This window comes from Oratosquilla oratoria, chromosome 6 (genome assembly GCF_046742065.1).
Source record: "Oratosquilla oratoria isolate Oo_2021 chromosome 6, ASM4674206v1, whole genome shotgun sequence".
Taxonomy (NCBI): Eukaryota; Metazoa; Arthropoda; class Malacostraca; order Stomatopoda; family Squillidae; genus Oratosquilla; species Oratosquilla oratoria.
The window spans coordinates 60,051,392-60,071,663 of record NC_134782.1 but is presented as its reverse complement, the minus strand read 5'-3'; the positions used below and the strand labels follow the sequence as shown (position 1 = coordinate 60,071,663).

The 20,272-nt window shown below is 39.5% G+C and overlaps 2 protein-coding genes across 9 annotated transcripts in view; one reads left to right on the top strand and one right to left on the bottom strand.

The window, feature by feature from the left end:
* The window catches only part of mRRF2 (mitochondrial ribosome recycling factor 2), a 32,764-nt gene extending 29,139 nt beyond the window's left edge, over window positions 1-3,625 (bottom strand). The window contains exon 1 of one of the 4 annotated variants that reach the window (XM_076187026.1): window positions 3,576-3,625. The gene's annotated coding sequence lies outside the window, so the exon portion shown is untranslated. Of the gene's footprint in view, window positions 1-3,512 lie in introns of all 4 variants that reach the window. The other 3 variants (XM_076187024.1, XM_076187025.1, XM_076187027.1) reach the window with 3 other exon arrangements.
* The window catches only part of LOC143026507 (lysosomal cobalamin transporter ABCD4-like), a 78,358-nt gene that overhangs the window by 33,420 nt on the left and 24,666 nt on the right, over window positions 1-20,272 (top strand). The window contains exons 1-4 of one of the 5 annotated variants that reach the window (XM_076187030.1): window positions 3,834-3,991; window positions 9,076-9,183; window positions 10,855-11,009; window positions 12,211-12,390. In XM_076187030.1, coding sequence (XP_076043145.1) covers window positions 12,243-12,390 — 148 coding nt within the window. In that variant the 5' untranslated portion in view covers window positions 3,834-3,991; window positions 9,076-9,183; window positions 10,855-11,009; window positions 12,211-12,242. Of the gene's footprint in view, window positions 1-3,832; window positions 3,992-9,075; window positions 9,184-10,854; window positions 11,010-12,210; window positions 12,391-20,272 lie in introns of those variants that run through there. The other 4 variants (XM_076187031.1, XM_076187029.1, XM_076187032.1 and 1 more) reach the window with 4 other exon arrangements.

Here is a 20,272-nt window from a genome sequence, read left to right as displayed (position 1 = left end):
AAATGTACAGTGAATGAAAGAGGATTGCCGTATGGTTGATGAAAAAAAAAAAAATAGTCAAATATGTGGAAGCAAGGTTGAATGTGGTTCTTATAGAGTGTTTGCAAGCTATGATTAGTTTTCTTCTGTTGTCAAAGCCTGCACTTATACAGTTATACAGTTGATGTTCTGGAAGAGGCTGTTAAGCCTATACATCCAGCTCGGAATGTTTAACTAAATTTGTGATTACACTGGTGGTGGTGGTGGTGGCTATATTATAAATAATTTTACTATAATCTATTTTAGCTCTATAATTATAAAATAAATCTTGATCCCTCCATGCCTTATCTATATTGTTTTCAAATTTCCAAATAGACTGTGAGTCAACAACAAATTGTGGCAGCCTGTTCCAATTGTTAACCACTCTATTACAAAATGAATTCTTTCTTTTTTCCAGTCTCGTTCTTTTCTTATAAATCCTCTTGGAGTGACCTCTTGTTCTATCGCTATCTCCTAACATGAACAGTCCTTGACATACTTGCAATTGGTTTTACAAGGTTTATTTTCTTGTTAGTTTTTATTGTCAGATCTTTGATACATAATGTGAAGGTCATATGAGTATAAAAAAAAAAGGACCTAGAATTTTAGGATTCTCCACTGGAAGGGTTTTGCCATCGAATTTCACCTTTTTCATGGTTGTCTACTGTGAGCGAAGTTACTGATAATTTATTGAGTGATGCTTCCATTCTATTATTTCTTAGCTAATGTTCTACTTTGTCTTGGGTGTTCTTAGTTGTTATTTTATAGTTGCTATGCTGGGTCATTATTATCAGGTCATCTGCTTATATGAGTGCTAGATAGTGCCTGGAGCACCTGAACACAAGCATGAAAGAGAGAGGTTCTTGCTTCTCTTAAGAGGGATTTTTCTGAAGAGCTGGTGTTCAGGGTGTGGGGTAGGTCGGGTGAATGAACTTGATGGTCTATCTTGAAGAGTTTGTGATCTGGGTGTAAATATGGTTCTGTATTTTTAAGTTCAGCTGGCTGTGCTTGTGAAATGGAAAAGTCAGGCTGAAGGCTCAAGCATGGAACTGTGTTGATATCATTTTTATATGATATCCTGTAGGAAAGATTTTGGTTTCAGAGTGGAACTGCTCTACAGGGGTGATTCTGGTATATCCTGTTATTATTCTTAATGCTTTATTTTGCATAGTTTGTACAATGTCTATGTTTTGTTAATTATTGGGAATGAAACTGTGAAGTATAGTTGACTGTGGTTCTTATGCATTTTTTGTAGACTGTGATTAACATTCCCTTCTATTGTCCCAACCCTGTACTTGTAATTGATTTTAGTAGGTTTATTTTCTTGTTGATTTTTATTGCCAGGTCATTGATGTGCAGACTGAAGGTCATGTGATTATCAAAAGTGGGGCCTAGAATTTTAGGGTTCTTTTTCAATAGAAGGGTCTGACAATTCAATTTTTCTATCTTATCATTCATCTATTCATTTATTAAGTCCACCAGTACCAATCCCTCAATAAAGCCATTAACAAACTACAGTACTACCTCTCATTAACGGACGTTAATTATCTGTGTTTGTGGTGTTTTGGAGTGATTTTTGGGTGGCATAGTGCATAGTGATTGCACGCACAAAACAACAGCACCAAAAACACCGAAAACACAGCTTATTAACGTCCATTAATGAGAGGTCTCACTGTAGTAACTATTGTCCAGAGGGCAAGCAAGAAACATTCCCCAGAAGCTACAGGAAAAATTATGACGCCAACCACACACATGAGATAGCCACCTTAATGAAAAAAGAAATATACTGGAAACTAAATACAACCTAACAGAGAAAAAAATAACACAATTAAAGAGAGACATCATAAATCTAATGAACAAGCAGAGAGAAAATTGTGAAAAACTAACCCACAAAATAGATGGAAATCTGATAATGGCAAAATATGTAATGCTGTGAGAAAATCTAAAATTCAAAATTAAATATCACCCACCAAGGAAACAAACAGTGCAATTCAACATAAAATACTATCACCAAAACAATAATGCAACATCATCATCAACAATTTCTCCAAAACATGCTTCAAACCCACAATGGAAAAATATAGAAAAATAATTAAAGAAATCCAGAAAATCAAAGCAAACACAATTAAAGATACAGACAAAGCCATGAAGAAATGGAAAAAATCCCAATTGGAAGGTCATGACATGATCTCTAATATACATTTCAAACACCACTTACATGTGTGTCATGAAAATCATGGAATAATTACAAGCAGTGACCAGCTTTGGATGATGATTGAAGAAATGCCAAAGTTGTAGGGAAAGAATTTAGGGGCTCCTGTGACACAGTCACAACAGATGGCTTACTAGGAAATGATGAACATGGGAAGGAAAAAGAGATGCTTCTGAGGGAGTGACAAAGAAGTGTTGGAGGTGGAGAATGTCTTGTGGGACAAAGAGAAGAAAGCCTTTCAAAAAGCCAATCATTTCTTTGAGCAAGAAAGGAATAAATGTATTTCTATAGAGGATTTGACAAGAAGCCATTCTATTCTGGTACTCAAGAAACTCAAATTAGTATCCTCATAATAGCTTATTTCTTACAATTTATGTATAGTAGAAAAATAACAATTTTTTGGCTATCTCCCTTGTAAGGGGGAAAAAGCCTTTGATATATATATATATATGTATGTGTGTATAAAAAATGTCTTAAAATATCTAAACCTGCTTGAGACAAAGAAATTTGTGAACATTCATCTCGCCCACTATTTTTTCATGAAACAGGTTTTTCTCCCTATTCTTATTGTGATTCAAGCAACTGTGACCCAGCCCTTCACCACAATGATCTTGGGTGACCTATGAGGATTTTGGCATTGGGAGGGGGATGGGGCAACAATGGCAGAAACTAGTCATTTCCCCTGGAAGTGAAGTTTAAAACTGCTTAAATCTGAACTTAAACAATAGTAGAAATATATGTTTTCTGAGGAATTTGAGTAAAACCAACAAAAAAAGTCAAACTACCCAAACTTTACCTAACTAGCCTAATATTAAAAAAATAATCTGCCTAGCCTAACTTATTGTTAACTTGCAGAAAAAAACATTACTAAGTCATTGTTGTAATATAGTTGCAAAAAATATTCAAATTGCTGAGTGAGCAGGTGAGACAAGAATTCACAAATACTGAGATATATATAATAGTAAAAAAAGATGGATATTTAAAAAGTTTTACCCATTACCCACACATTCTTGTTAGATTATCACGCGGTCCCAAAATTCACCCGTCCTACAGGTCTAAGCCCCCGCCCCCTTACTGCTTTCTTTAGATTGAACATCTTCCCTACTGTCTGCTACGCCTACGGTACAAAAGAAGGGGTAGCTAACCATATGAACCTAATCAAATAACCGCCTTCAAACACATACGGTGTGGACATATAATTATACTTGTTTTTATTGTTACTCAAAAATATATATATATATAAGCCAATGATAAAAAAGTTATCAACCAAACAGCTGTTTACAGTATAGATACAGCAAATGTACTGAGGGTTCTCTCTCACGAGCAAACACAATAACTTGTTTACGTTTGAGTCAGCACTAGCAGACGAAATGAGGAGCCAAACAAACGTCAGCTGTTTACGAAGGTGTTCGTATAAATTTACAAGTTCGCTCACAAATAAAATGATCCTTTTGATATTACAGATATAAATATTTGGTTTTATTTATTCTAAAATAATCACAAATTTATAAATATGTGGTATAGTACAGCTCTATGAGCGAAATGTTGGTATGCGAAGTGAACAATTGTTCGATTGGTGTTCAGTTACAGGTTTCTGCAACCGCCCTCATGCTTCGTATACATTTTTCCTCACCCGGGTTGGAAAGTGGTGAGGGAGCGAAAGATGAGCTCCACTCAATCAACCAGAATGAATATTTGTTACTGACAGTTAACTTCAAGCCTTCAGAGGCAGTGGGTGTACCGTTGGTCTCATTCTATCAGGTAAATGATGTAATTTAAACTTGTCAATTAAGAACTTTGAAAGCAAGATATGTAGAAGAGTTGGAGCTAGGCCTAGTTAGCTGCCAGGGCTGAATTGTACCATATTTTGAGTGTCGCTTAACAACGTTTTTTGGGGAAAGAATCAGGGAAAGGGCCGTAGCTTCCAGAGATAGTGGGTATAGATACCTTATTTCACCATTGTTTTCAATGTACAGGTATTTATACTGATTTCATCCCTCCCATAAAATGTGTAAATATTTGTAGAGAAGAGGAATGTTCAGGACGGCACAGGTCGTTATTTTCTAAATTACATGGGTGTTTCTGAACGTGTATGGGTGATAATAGGAATAACATATCAGAAGCAAAGAGAAGCAGATAAAAAGGTATTTGTGAAGTTTTGCCTCTCCTGCTTGTACAGCAATTTGTATATTTTTTGCATCTGTATTATGACAGCATACAAATAGTAATGTTTCGTGCGGAAATTGATTATTGTTATTAAGGGAAGATGAAGAAATTACTCTTGCAACCATCCCCATACCCACCATTTCATCTCACCTACTTGCAGTAAATTGTATATTTTTTGTATCTATACTATGACAATTCTAACAACTTTTCTTAGTAGCATTTTCCCCACAAACTAATACCACATGATGGTGAAAAAGTAATCCCCACAACCTTCCTGTTACCAGCCACCAAATTGATGTCATGGCTGTCCAATGTGCAAGATGTATATCTGTCCCTAGATGCATTTTTAGGTTAGGTTAGAATAGGGAGAAAAACATATGGCTCATGGATGGAAAGATTGTTGATAGGGTATTGATGGTTTATGTTATTGTGAGGTAAAAATCTGCTCAGTAGCATGCAGCTAATACTTTAGGGTCTGTATGGGGCACCTCTATGGACCAGAGCCACACATTATTTTGTCTGTGTTAGAGCAAATCTCTACTCATAGAGAAAATATGCTACTTTATGATTAGGTTACAGTCCCTCAATTATGCTGTCCCCACCACTCTCAATACTGTCCTCTACAACTTCTCTGAATATGCAGTTCCATTTTTGACAAACCCCCTGGTAGGAGAGGAAGAATACTGTCACCAAGTGTTCCCACTTGAGTCATAAAAAGCATCCTACTCTCTAGCCCCAAAGTGGCCATTCCTTAAAAAAAAAAAAAAAGAGAGAGAGAGCAAAGGCATAAGAGAGTTTGGGAGGGGTTTTCCAACCAAAACCCTAAGGTTTGGGTCTTTTAATGTGCATGGGTGTGGTACAGATGAGAGTAAAAGGTAAGAGAGAGGCAATATGTTTGTGAAAAGAAAGATGAATGTGTTGTCATTGAGTGAAACTAAGTTGCAAGGGAGGGGTGAGTTTGAGTTTGGGAGTGAAGAAATGACAAGCAAGAGAAGGGATGGCTATACTAGTACGTGAAGAGATAGGTAAACGTGGTGGAGTGGAAGGAGGTTTCTTCAAGGTTAATGTGGATGAAAGTAAAACTGGGAAGGGAGATGTGGGTTTTTGTAAGTGCATATGGTCCTGGTAGTGAGAAGAGTGTAGAGGAAAGGGAGGCTTTTTGGATAGATTTAAATGAGTGCATAGAGGGTTTAGGGAGAAATATCATTGTAGTGGTATTGGGAAATCTCAGTGCTAGGGTAGATGAACCAATAGACAGTGGTTGGGAAGTGTTGAGTACCAGGAAAAAATGTAGTGGAGAGTTGGAGATGTGTTTAGAGAATTGATGATAACTAACACAGTGTTTAGGAAGAAAGTCAAGCACAGGTACACATGGGAAAGGGTGGTTGATTAGGCTTTAATGGACTATACCTATATTGTGGTATCCAGGAGAATAGGAAGAGTTGGATGTAGATTTTCTTCGGGGAGAGAGTGCGGGGGAGATTAGATAATTTTTGGTGGAAAGTAAGTTGAGAATGGAGGATAGATGGAGAGAGAGGAAAAGGACAGAAGGTAGGGAGGTGCTTTGAGTAAACTGCTTAAATGAGGAGTACAAGAGGAAGCTGAGAGAGGAGTAGGAGGAAGTGAAGGATAGCTAGGAATGGGGATGTTTCAAAGAGGGAGTCACAAGGTGAGAAAATATGGTGTGTGGAATAAGGAGGATGGGAGAAAATAGAAGGAAGGGTAGTAAGTGGTGGGATAACAAGTAAAGAAGGTTGTAGAAGAGAAAAAACAACCATTCACAGGTTGGTTGCAAAATAGGAGAGAAACATAGGTACAAAGACAAAAGAAGAGAAGTAAAACATAAGATAAAGGAGGCAGAAAGGAGAGCAGATGTAAAATGGGGAAGAGTATGACAGAAATTTTTGAAAGTAAGAATTTTTTTTTGGAAGGAAATCAAGAGAGGAAAGGAAGACAAATCAAGTAGAGATAAGGTAAAATGTGCAGATGGAGAGATAATAGAAGAGGTGGCAGCAAGAGGAAGATGGGCAGAGTATGTTAGGAAGCTGTTAAATGAGAAGGAGGGTAGGAAGGAAAAGGTGGTTGCAGTGGGAGGTGCTAAGAAAATTACAGTGATGAATGAGGAAAATGGGGATAATTAGAAGATGAGGTGAAAGCAGTTATTAAAATGATGAGAGCAGGTAGGACACCTGGGTTAGATGGGTGTCATACAGTGTCTAAAAAGGGAGGTACAGTGATGGTGGACTGGTTGGTGAGGTTGTTTAATGTTTGTCTAAACTCTGAAAGAGGGTAGAGTGCTAGAAGACAGGAGTGCCTGTATAGTTCCACTTTACAAGGGAAAAGGGACAAGTGTGAGTGTAGTAGTTTCAGAGGGATCATTTTGTTGAGTGTAGTTGGGAAGGCATATGGGAGGGTTTTTATTGAGAGGATTAAGAGAGGAACAGAAGGAATTATTGGTGAGGAATAGTGTGGGCTTAGGAAAGGTAGGGGTTGTGTGGATCAGATTTTTGTGGAAAGACAGATATGTGAGAAAGCTTATAGCAAAGGGTAATGATTTTTTTTTTATGTATTTGGAAAAGGCTTATGACAAGGGAGACTGGGAGGCACTGTGAGAGGTTTTACAGATATATGGGATAGGGAAGCTGTTAAGAACAGTCAAGAGTTTTTACACGAGTAGTTGAGCCTGTATTAGAATTAGAAATGGAGAGAGCAAGTGATTTGAGGTAAAGATGGGACTTCCCCAAGGATTTGCCTTGTCACCGTGGCTGTTCAATGTGTACATGGATGGGGGTGGTGCAGGAGGTAAATGTAAAGGTGGGCAGGAGATTGAAAATGGTTAAAGAAAATGGAGAAAAATGAGAGAAGCCAATTGTTGTTTGCTGACGACACTGCACTTGTAGCAAGATCAGAGGAAGGATGGAAGTTTGTGAAAGTGTTTGGGAAGGTGTGTGTAAGACAAGTTAAAGGTAAAGTAAAAGTAAGGTGATGAGATGTACAAGGGGAGAGGATGGCAGCAATTTGGAAGAGAGTATTAAGGGAGAGAGGCTAGAGGAAGTGGATAGCTTTAGATATTGAGGGGCACATGTGGCAGGAAAGGGAGGAGTGGAGGTGGAGGTAGAATGTAGATTGAGAGGATCAAGTAAATGCCACAGAGGATTAAAAATTGTAATGAGAAATACATATTTGGGAATGAATGCTAAGAGGAGATTGTATGAAGGGGTGATTGTGCTGACAGCTTTGTATGGTACAGAAACATGGAACATAAGGAAGGAAGAGTTTGAATGTGTTTGAGATGAAATGTCTGAGAAGTATGATAGGGGTCATTATGCTGGATAGAATGAGAAATGAGGAAGAGAGAAGGGGTGGAAAAGGAGTTGGGGGATATGGTTGATGAAAGAGTATTGGGATGGTTTAGATACATGGAAAGAATGAATGAAGAAAAATTAGTAAAAGAAGTGGAAGGCAGAGGTAGATGGAGTAGACAGGATGGGGCAACCAAGGATGAGATGGATGAATGGGTTGAAAGGGGTGTTGAGAAAGGGTGAATGTCTGTTGAGGATGGAAGGGAGAAGACAGAAGATAGGGGTGAGTGGAGAGCAGTTGTGTACGGACGATGCTGTGATTCATGGAGCAGAGTGTGTGGGGATGGGGGGTTAGGGATTGGTTATGTGTGAATGATATTTGATGCAGCGTGAATAGATTTTTCCCCATCTTCTCTCTTTCTAGATGAGGGGAGGAAGAGGGGGGTAGGTCATTGATTAAATGAAGCAGCCTTGTTGTGGATGTGCTGTGTCTTGCTGCATTGCTTCTGACCCAGAACAATGGGCAAGATACAGGGATGACCCATCATCCAGGAGGAGACAAGAGGGAGGGAGGGAGGGAGTGGTGGTGAATGGGAGTGGAGTGGGTGGGGATGAAATGGGTGGAAGTGGAATTATGCCTTTTGAATTTGACTACCTATCTTATTAGGAGAAAAAGCCCTTGGTATATTTATGTATATATGCATCAAAAGGAAGGATAGGAAGAGTTATACATGTTCATATTTTCAGGGGAGAGTCTGGGGAAGTGTCATATAATTTTTTGGTAGAAGGAAAATTGATAGTGGAGGTGGAAAGGGGTGGAAGGTAGAGAAGTGCTGAGATTTAACAAGTTGAATGAGAAGGAAAAGAAGGAATACCAGAAGCTAAGACAGGTATAGGAGGTGGTGAGGGGGGGGTGTAATGTTCTTGCCTTTGGTGGATAAATCAAAGACCACAAGACTTCTTAAAAGTCTATTTGTCAAAGATTACACCAGCAGACCTTCCTGGTCTGCTTTCCACCTAAAGACTGACAGCTCCTCTCTCTGTTGGTGGAATGCATCTGAAAAAGCTTACATCAGCATATTGAACAGTTTACAGGTTATAAATAGTTTACATTTTATTTTGGTGATACAAGTTTTGGATACTATTTTATTTTACAATAATTAGAATGTATAGTTATTTCTGCTTATTTATATATTATGGTTATTAATCTAAATTACATAATATATTGTTTGAGTAAAATGTGTTCTTAGGAATAAGGAGTACTTCATGGTTTGGTCACGTGAAGGAAGAGGTTGGTGGTGTGTGTGTATATGTGTTTGTATGTATGTTGTGGTGTAGTTTTCCATTGTGTTGTAATCTGTGAGATTATGGTTACAGGGGGAAGGAAGTAGTAGAAGAAGAAGAATGGATATGTTATAAGGAGAAAGTAACAAGTGTGAAGATAAGAATGGAGGAGACTGTAATAAGCCATAAGGCCTACACTAGGTAAATCTATGTCCCTTACCGTATCTCATCCCTATCTATAGAATTATCTAATCTTTTCTTTTAAAACAACCAATTGTTTCAATCCTCACCACATGATGAAGTCTATTCCATTCTTTAACCACTCTGTTAGTAGACTTTCTTGCGTAATTCCTTCTTAAACCTAAATTTGTCCAGTTTAAATTCATAACTATGAGTCCTGCCCTGCTATTTTAATATATACCTTGCCTACATCACCCATGTTAAAGCCCTTGACCCATTTGAAAACCTCTATTTGATCACCCCCACTCTTCATCTTTCCAGAGAGTGTAAATTAAGGTACCTAAGCCTGTCTTTGTATGGTAAATTTCTTAGATCTTGTATCATTTTGGTCATTCTCCTCTGTACTGATTCTAGTGAATTAATATTCATTCTATAGGATGGAAACCAAAATTGTACAGCATAGTCAAGGATGGATCAAACTATTGCCAGATAGTTTAATGATTACTTCTGCACTTGTGTTTGTAATTGCCCTAACAATAAATCCTAATGCACTGTTTGCTGGATTTAAGGTCCAGACTCCTAAGTCCTTTACACATTCTGTTTTCTCTGATATGGCATTATCTAAGCTATACCTGTTAGCTGGGTTGTGTAATCCTATGTTTAACACACTGCATTTTTTATATATGGAAGTCCATTCATCATTTTTCTAACTATGCAAACAACTTATTAAGATTCTCCTGCAGTATCTCAGCATCTTCCCCTGACTTAATATGGTATCTTACTTTAGTGTCATGTGCAAACTTACTAACAAACAATTTACAAACTACAAAATGGAGCACTGAAAATAATAACAGGATGTATCAGAACCACCCCAATTGGACATGTGCCTACTGAAACCAAAATCCTCCCCGTACAACACCACATGAAAATGACAGGGATATAATTCTGTGATAAAACACTAAATACCACACTACATTTCAAAGCACTATCAGCAGAATGCAACAAAAAACTACACCAGCAGCATACTACTCAAATGTCTACAACAAGTTACCACCTATACCACACAAAACAACCATACAAAAATGCATACTCACTCAGATTACTAAACAAGTCCGTCAAGATAGACCCACCAAACTCAGTTCTCCAACTATGATCCCCAGACATAAGCCCAACAGAAAAAACCTTTCACACAAAACAAGAATGTACTGGTATGTACACCATCCATCATTATGACTGTACCAATAGAGAATAGGCCTGGCTACAGATTCAAACTGCCTAAGATGCATCCACTATGTACAGAGGACACAGAACACATAATATAGTGCCCCTCACTAACAATCCCTAGACAAGAACACAATATCTTCCTTGAGTGAATTATAGTCCTGCCCGAGGACTGTTGATAGTTATGGGAAGGCTGCAGATATTCTGCAAATCAGACCAGAGGTAACAGGTTGATTGATTTGTTCTGTATTGTGATTCTTTAATTTCCAAGTCAAAGCACCATAAACATGCATTACTTTTCTCAGTATTGTCTATTTTTTATTTTATTTTATTTTTTTACCAAATTTTGGTGTGAAAGATGGCCATTTCTGTTACAAGTGTTTAGAGATGGTTTCTGTCTGTAGTGTATTTCACAAAATCATTGAACATTGTTTAGAAAAATGATGTCAGCCTGGATTTTTCCTGAAACAGGTTGACAGATATGAGGAAACTTCATAATTTCCTGACTCAAGCTGCCAAGCTGTACCCAGTGTAGTTTGAACCTTGAACTCCCTGCCTGTGTGTTCTGTGCCCTCACAAAGAAGGTGAAAGCAAAGAAGACAACTACGGCATTTCGACGGTGTAAGGTATTTCTTGCATTATGTTAGATATTTATTAAAGGTTTACAAAAATATAATTTCCCATTTACTCAGTATTTTCAAAATGACAGTATTGCCACGTACAGTACTTATGTACCATATCTATTAATTTCAAAATTAAGCATGTTACTTTCCAACAATTTCTTGTCGAGAAATATTCCTTAAAAGATAGACTTCAGTTGCAATACGTATAACTGGTGAATGTGATTACCATCCTGAGCCCTATATTTACTTAATTTTTTGTAGTTTGTGAGGGCATTTCTCAAGACGACACATCCATAGCAGGACCCAAAAGCCTCAGCCTGTGTACCCATGATGCTTTATTTGCATGACAACCCTCTCTCTTCATCCCCTCATCATAGAGTAGCATACCTCTAAAATATGCGAACTTTTCCTGAGTCCAGGAACATAACACATGCACACACACACACCTCAGTTACTATTGTTTCTTATGGGAGAATTTTTTTTATATATACAATTTTGAGATATGTGACTTGTTAAAGAAAATAACCCTCATGTAACTCGAATTAACCATACCTCTCATCTCTCCACAACTTTCTACAAAAAACAGGACTTTTAATAAATTAATCCATTGCCCTAGGTCTTTCTTGCAGGATACCCACTTCTCTCAAGTTACCAGCAATGGCCAGCTGGTGGCTCATAGGTCAATCAGGGATGAAATACTGTACTGCTGTCCAGGGATGGTTAGTGTGGGGCTGTGCAGGCTTGTGTAATCAGTGTCTTCTGTGGTAGTTGCATCTTGGGTAGGACTTTTAATCAAACTACAAACATCTCGGCTAGCTAGACTAACATGTGAATTATAAAATAATTTTGGACAGTGGCACAAGATTATCTTCAAGGATAGAAATGCCATTAACTAAATTCACAAACTTAACAACCCATATGCTGTGGAAGGTGACTAATATGAACAAAATGAGGGGATTAGGAATTTCTCCACTCAGTTTACTACAAAAAGCTGTATCTATAGTCAAGGGTTTTAACAAATTGAATAAACTTAGTAACCATATAGTGGGTGGAGAAATAATTGGTTGTTTTAAGAGAAGATTAAATAAATTTATGGATAGGGATGGCAGGTGGTAAGGGACATGGAACTGCCTAGTGTAGGCCTTATGGTCTCTTGAAGTCACCTCTATTCTTATGTTCTTATGAATGGCAAAATTCTTTTCAGAATAAATCTTGGCCCATCCAGAAAGCTGCAAGATGGATCCTAAAGAACGTGTACTGAAGCAGCCAGGTTTTGACTGCCTCTTCTTCAGGAGGCTGTGGCATCTCCTCCGAGTCATGTTCCCTGGCTGGTTCTCATTGCCCTCTGGTCTCTTTTTATTTCTTCTCCTTCTCTGCTGTCTAGGTTTGTGTTACATGTATATTTTTAGATTTTTATTAATATAATTCTAATTTTGTGAAATTGAAAGTACATATGTGTTTGTTGCCTCGAGTTTTACTAAGTGGAAAACCTGCAACCCCTGACTCTTTCCTAAAGTTTGAATCATCAATCTTATATATCTACTATGACCTTGAATAGCACTGCTTCCCCTCTGTGCACCCAGTTGGAATTTTTTCCCTTTAAAAAAGGCTAAGACTTGAAGCATTGATCGTCAATTGTCATGGCAACCCTGTCTGTGTATATCTCTTCTTTTTGAGTCAGGCTTGTGTGTGTGTGTATTTTACCTAGTTGTATGATACAGGAAGGGGAGCTATGCATGCAGTGACCAGTCTTTGTATCTTGCAACATCTAGTTTGTTCTTAAAATCATGAATGTTGTTTGCTCACACTATCGTTTCATCCAATTTGTTCCAGACATCTACCACTCTATGTGGAAAGCTACTTTTTTTTCAGATCTCTTCTATAAGTCTCCTTTTTGAGTTTCTTCTCATGTCCCTTTGTTTTTCTTTTATCCCACTTTAATGAGTCTTCTATCAACGACTTTCATGCCTTTCATAATTCCGTAAATGGCCAACAGATCACCTCTTTATCTTCTTTGTTCCAGGGTTGGTAGTTCCAGTTTAGACAAACTTTGCTCATATGTCAGTTTTGAAAGTGTTGGGGTCATCTTTGTCATTGCTCTTTGGATTCTTTCTATTTTCCTTATATTCTTTTTTGTACTGGGTGTCCATACTGTCGCTGTATACTCCAATTTTGGTCTTATCAGTGTATTTACCTAATTGTATGTTATGGGATTGGGAGTTATGCTCGTGGTGTTCCGCCTTTGTGTCTCACAGTGTCTAGTTAACTCTTAAATTCATGTGTGGTTTTTGCACATACTATTGTTTTGTCCAGTTTGTTCCAGATGTTCACCACTGTGTGGATTTTTTTTTTTTTCCAGATCTCTTCTATAACTACCCTTTTTTATTATTTTTTTCATGTCCTCATGTGTATGTGTGTATTTACCTAATTGTATTTACGTAGTTGTATCTTAGTTAAGTGTCTTGGTGGATTAAAAAGTGTAATGAGAAATAGACATTTGGGAATGGAGGCTAAGAGGAGATTGTATGAAGGAGTGATTGTGCCGACAGCACTGTATGGGGCAGAAACATGGAACATAAGAGAGGAAGAGAGAAGGAGTTTGAATGTGTTTGAGATGAGGTGTCTGAGAAGTATGATAGGGGTTACTAGGCTGGATAGAGTGAGAAATGAGGAGGAGAACGAGGGTAGTAATGGAGTTGGGAGGTAGGGTGGATGAAAGAGTGTTGAGATGGTTTGGACTCATGGAAAGAATGAGTGAAGAAAGACTAGTAAAAGAAGTGTGGAAAGCAGAAGTGGAGGGAGTGAACATGAAGGGGTGACCTAGAATGAGATGGATGGATGGGGTAAAAGGGGCTTAGGGGAAGAGGGGAATGTCTGTTGAGGAAGGATGGGAGAGGACAGAAGACAGGGGTGAATGGCGAATGGTTGTGATGCATGAGGTGGAATGGGTGGGGGATGGGGGTTGAGGTAGTATGTGCGAGAAAAATTTGACGCAGCCTGAAGGGATTTCTCCCCGTCTTCTCCTTTCTGCATGGGGGGACAGAGGGGGGGGTCACTGATTTTATGAAGCGGCCTTGCTGTGGATGTGCTGTGTCTTGTGACACTGCTTCTGACCCAGGGTAGTGGACAAGATGCAGGGATGACCCATCATCCAGGAGGTGCCAAGATAAGAGGGAGGGGATTGGGGTGTATTTAGGGATGGAATGGGTGGGAATGGTTTTTATGCCTTTGTTTTTTGGCTACCTCCCTTGTAAGAGGGAAAAGCCTTTGGTATACTAGGGGTGATCAGAAAGTAATGACAGTCGGACTCGTAGCTGAGAGACTATAAGTGTTGGGGGGGCGGGGAGCAAGGGGCAGCAAGTGTTGCCTGTTGTTACATGTTTGAGCTTGTCGCTGTTTGTCTAGCTTACATTTTATCGTTGCGCTGTGCGATTGCGTCATTGTTGGTTTGCCTCTCTAACCGGAAACATTGATTTTTCGAAAGAAGGCTGCAGATTCTACACCTTCACAAGGTGGAAACTCGGGAAAAAAGCAACGGAGATCAGAGAGGAATTGTTGCAAGTTTTTCCCGAGTCTACTCCATCACTGGAAACTGTTTCCCGCTGGATTCGAGCTTTCGCAGCCGGAAAATTGCAGCTAGAAGATGATCATCGTCCTGGCCGCCCTCAGACATCTGTGACCGAAGCAACGACGGTCCGTGCGCGGGCCATCATTGACGAAGATCCAACTGTTACTCTTCGATTCTTATCCTTGGAGCTCGGTGTCAGTTATGGGAGTGCACATGACATCGTGCATGAACACTTAGGGCTTAGGAAGAAGTGTGCTCGATGGATACCTCATTTGCTTACGGAGGAGCAGAAGAGCGAACGGGTGCGGATTTGTCGTCTATGGCTGGCTGAATTCGAGCCAAATGGTCCGAAACGGTTCTCAGATGTAGCTACCGGAGATGAGTGTTGGATTTCTTTCTTCACCACCAGAGACATGCAGTCTAACATGGTGTGGTTGAGTGATGAAGAACCTCGACCTCAGATTCTGAAGGAAGGATTTCGCAGCAGGAAGCGCCTTTTCACCATCTTCTTCAATTCACAAGGACCAATGTGTGTGGATGTAATGCCTCAACAGTGTACTATCACAGCCCAGTACTACACTGATCACGTCCTTCCTCGAGTCCTGGAATATCAGGCCAAGACTGCACCAACCCGTCGCCGATCACGCCTTTTGCTGCACCATGACAATGCTGCCCCCCACAAAGCTCGCCTCACTGTGCAGTTCCTGGAGCAGCAGGGGATCACACTTCTCCCCCACCCACCCTACTCGCCTGACCTTGCTCCCTGTGATTTTTGGTTGTTTCCAAAGATCAAGGGTGTGATCGCAGGGAAGCTGTTTCATCGCATCCAAGATCTGGCGCGAGCAGTCAATTCAGAGCTACGAGGTATATCGGCTTCTGAGTACCGTGAGTGCTTCATGAAGTGGCGAAAGAGGATGGAACGTTGCATAGAGGCAGGAGGGGAGTACTTTGAAGGAATGTAGGCCACTATTTGGATTTACCTCTGTACCGTGAAAATATATGGTATCACTGTCATTACTTTTTGATCACTCCTCGTATGTATGTATGTATGTATGTATGTATCTTAAAGGAAGGGGAGCTATGCTCATGTTGTCCTGCCTTTGTATCTTGCAATGTCTAGTTTGCTCTTAAATTTGTGTCTAGTTTTGCACACACTGTTGTTTCATCCAGTTTGTTCCAAGTGTCCACCACTCTGTATGGAAAACTGTTTTTCTTCAGATCTTTTCTATAACCATCCTTTTTTAGTTTCTTTCCATGTCCTCTTGTGTTTCTCTTGTCCCAATTTAGTAAGTCCTCTCTATCAAGTATTACCTTTCATGACTCTATAGATGGTCAGTAGGTCACCTCTCTCTCTTCTTTGTGTGTGTGTTTACCTAATTGTAATATATAGGAAAGAGGGTCCCATCTCCTACTCTCCAATTTGTCATACCTAGCCATCTTGATATCCAGTTTTCATATTTAGACTTGAATTCATGTACTGTTCCAGCTTAAGCTATATCTTCTAAATCATTCCAAGTAATTATGCATGTACATGGAAAGCTATTTTTTCACATCCTTTAGACATGTACATACATATACCAAAGGCTTTTTTCCCCTTACATGGAAGGTACCCAAATAATAAAGGCATAAAATCCACTCCTACCCATTCCATCCCCACATACTTCATTCCCATTCACCCCACCCCCCACCCCTCTTATCTTGGCTCTTCTTGGACGGGTCATCCCAGCATCTTGCCCACTGCCCTGTGTCCGAAGCATTATCGCAAGACACAACACATCCACACCAAGACCACTTCATTAAATCGGTGACCCCCCTCTCAGTCCCCTCATCCAGAAAAAGAGGAGACAGGAAGAAATCCCTTCAGGCTGCATCAAATTATTTTTTCACACATACTCCCTTATCCCCCATCCCCCACCCACTCCCTTTCATACATCACAATATCATCCATACACAACCATTCTCCATTTACCTCCATCTTCTGTCCTTCTTCAATAGACAGTCCCCTTTCCCAGTGCCCTTTTTACTCCATCCATCCATCTCATCCTTGGCTGCCCCCTCATGTTCACTCCTTCCACCTCTGCCTTTCACATCTCTTTTACTAATCTTTCTTCACTCATTCTTTCTATATGTTCAAACCATCCCATTACTCTTTCATCAACCATATCTCCAAACTCCCTTTCCACCCCCGTTCTCCTCCTCACCTCCTCATTTTTCACTTTGTCCAGCCCTCCCATAAGCCTTCCCAACTGCACTTAACAAACTGATCCATCTGAAATTGCTACATTTACACTTGTCCCCTTTTCCCTTTTAAAGTGGAACTATGCAGGTACTCCTCCAATCTTCTGGCACTACACTCTTGTAAACAAACATTAAATAATCTCATCAGCCAGTCCACCATCACTGTACCTCATTTTTTTTTTTAGATATTCTGCATGACATCCATCCAACCCAGGTGCCTTACCTGCTCTCATCATCTTAACAACTGCCTTCACTTCATCCTTCCTTATTTCTCCTCCATTTTCCTCACTCATCACTGTCATTTTCATTTCTACCTACTTCACCTACCTTCCCCTCCCTATCTTCCTTCACAATAAGCAACTCTCTAAAATATTCTGCCCATCTTCCTCATATTGCCATCTCCTCCACTGTCATTTGCACCTTTTACCTATTCTTTACTACTTGTAGTCTTCCATAATTTGTTCTCATGACCTCTTGAAGCCCTCCTATCCTAGACCTCTTTTGTCAATGTAATGTACCCCTATTAGTGACTTCCATACTGTAATCATATCACCTCTTTCTCTTCTCTCTTTCAGAGTTAGCAGACCCTGTGCTTTTAGTCTTCCCTCATCTGGTTTATCTACCAGGCCGGGGACCAGTTTGGTTGCTGCCCTTTGTAGTTTCTTGATCTTGCGAATGTCCTTCACTCAGTGTGAGAACCATACCACTGATGCATATTCCAGTCTTGTATAGCTCAGGGTTTTAATGAATTTTTTCATCATCTCTTCATCCATATGGTGAAAGCCACTTTAATCTTCCGAAGCAGTATGAATGTCTGCCACAATCCTGCTGATATGTTTGTCAAGTAACAGGTTGTCTTTTATCATCACTCCCAAATCTTTCTCCTCTTATGATTTTCTAATAGGTTCACTTCCCAAGGAATAGTTCACTGATGACTTTTTGCAGCTATTGCCCATTTCTAGTACTTTGCATTTTTTGTTATTGAAATTCATTTCACATTTTTTGCTCCATGTAAACATGTAAAAATATGTGTGTGTGTGTGTGGATGTATGTTTATATATATATATATATATACATACACACGAGGTCTGTTAGAAAAGTATTCAACTTTTATTTATTCATTTATTTATTTATTTTTCGAAAACCTGATGGATTTGAATCAAGCACGCTTGCATGAGCCTACCTTCGTGTGCATGCGTGAATTTTTTCCTGCCTGTCAATATCATCAGTTGCTGGCAAGCAGCATTTGCATGAGGTAGGGTGTTGTGCTCTTGGCAGTTTTTCATTGCTTCCACAGTGACGACTGGGATTTGGTTTCTGGGTTGTACCCATATACCCAGGACTCATCACCAGTGATTATGGTATTCATGAAGTTGGGGTCATTGTTTGTGGAGTCCAGCATGTCCTGTGAGACTTTAACATGAAGTTGCTTTTGCTCCGCCGTCAGCAGCTTCGGCACAAATTTTGCTGCTACTCTCTTCATGGCCAAATCTTCAGTCACATTGGAATGTGCCGAAAAAGTGCTGATACCCTCTTCTGGAATTTCTCGGATAGTCACACAACGGTCCTGCATCACCACAGCGTTCACTTTGACAATGACCTGGTCATTTCGGCATGTTGATGGCCAACTGGAGCATGGCTCGCTCTCCACCATTGTGTGGCTGTCTTTAAACTGGTTGTACCACTCCTTAATTTGTGTGATGTCCATAGCATTGTCACCGAAAGCCGTCTTAATCTTCCGAATGGTTTCCACCTGGCTGTCACCCAGTTTCTGGCAAAATTTAATGCAGTAGCACTGCTCCAGTTGTTCCGTCATTTTCCTTGCAATGAAAAACTGCCGAGAGCACTACACACTACCTCACACAAATGCTGCTTGCTAGCAACTGACACTATTGACAGGCAGGAAAAAATTCGTGCATGCTCACAAAGGTTCAAGGTCAGCTCATGCAAGTGTGCTGGATTCAAATCCATCAGGTTTTCGCAAAAAAAAAAAAATAGATAAAAAAAAAAGTCGGATACTTTTCTAACAGACCTCGTAATATTGAATTTAGAGCTTATGAGGTATGTACAATTGAGATCAATGATGGGTGCCTACATATTTTGCAAGATGTAGAGCAAAGTGACCCATTTTCAAAACCTGTCAACTCTCCTGCCTCCAGCAGGAGTTACAGCCCTGAGGGGCTAACGCTCAGTCTCCAGCATGGGTCCAAGATATCTCACTATTAGCTTCAGCTGTATTTTTTAGACTTTATCATATATGGTGACTGAAACAGTCTCACACTAGTACAGTACAGATAATAGCCCAAAATTGCTTCTCAGATCTATAGGAGGGCCCAAGGACTATTACCAGCCACTGGGGCACCAGGTTTTCTACTTGGTGAAATTTAACCACTTCAGTACGAGTCAAATTCTTGCGTGCAGTATCGGCTGCCTAATGTATGATGAAACACACTACTCGCATTATAAAATATAAAGTCACTGCTGTATTACTCATTGTCTTTTACTCTGAGTAATACCGTATATACTCGTCTATAGGTCGAAATCTTAAGGACAAATGTTTAGGCCAAAACCTAGGGGTCGACCTATACCCGAGTAATAATCTTGTTAGGTTGAAATCCAGACATGACAAGAAAGGCTAGGAAGAACTCTTACCTTTTCTTTAGGTTCAGAAATAAAAATATTTACCTACTAGTTACTACCAGTAAACAATGGGGACATGAAATACACGGTACATACCAAAACATGTGAAATTCCTTCTAGATATGGTAACCCCATACTGTGGTTTCACCTGTTTGTTAAATTTCTTAGCACAGGCAAGCTTATTATATCATATATTCTATTATAGTACCCATAGTTGTTTAAGAAATAATAAAATGCTGTGATATTCTCAAATTTAGGTATTTTTTTTAGTTTCGACCATGGGCACAATATAGCAATAGAAAATTAATTATTAATGTTGTAAATTAAAATGTATCAACGTAATATGCAATTTTGCGGGCGGAAGTGAAAATAAAAACTACCTTGCTACAAGCAAATATGCTAATGAACGAAGTCGGTAGCATAGGATCAGGACACCATCGTCTGTCAATTGACGGCCTCGGTACGTCCGACAGTACCTCGCCATTTACATTTTCTTAAAGGAATGTTATGGAGCGGAGATACATGCAAGCTGAGAGAGTGGTTGAAAAGCCCGCCAACGTCTCTCACGATGACGACAACGAGGACGAGCCAAATGACATTTAATTTGCAGGTAATGATTTATTAAACACAGGTTAGGTTAGGTTAGACGAATTTATCATCCTTTCATTTCTTTGACGTCGGCATCTATCATAACAAACATGGCATACCATTCGTCCGACACGACTTTGTTACTTACGAAATCTGTTTTAGCACCTTTTTTGTTTTTTATTTCCACTCACAAAATTACATATTACATTGATACATTATAATTTACAAAATT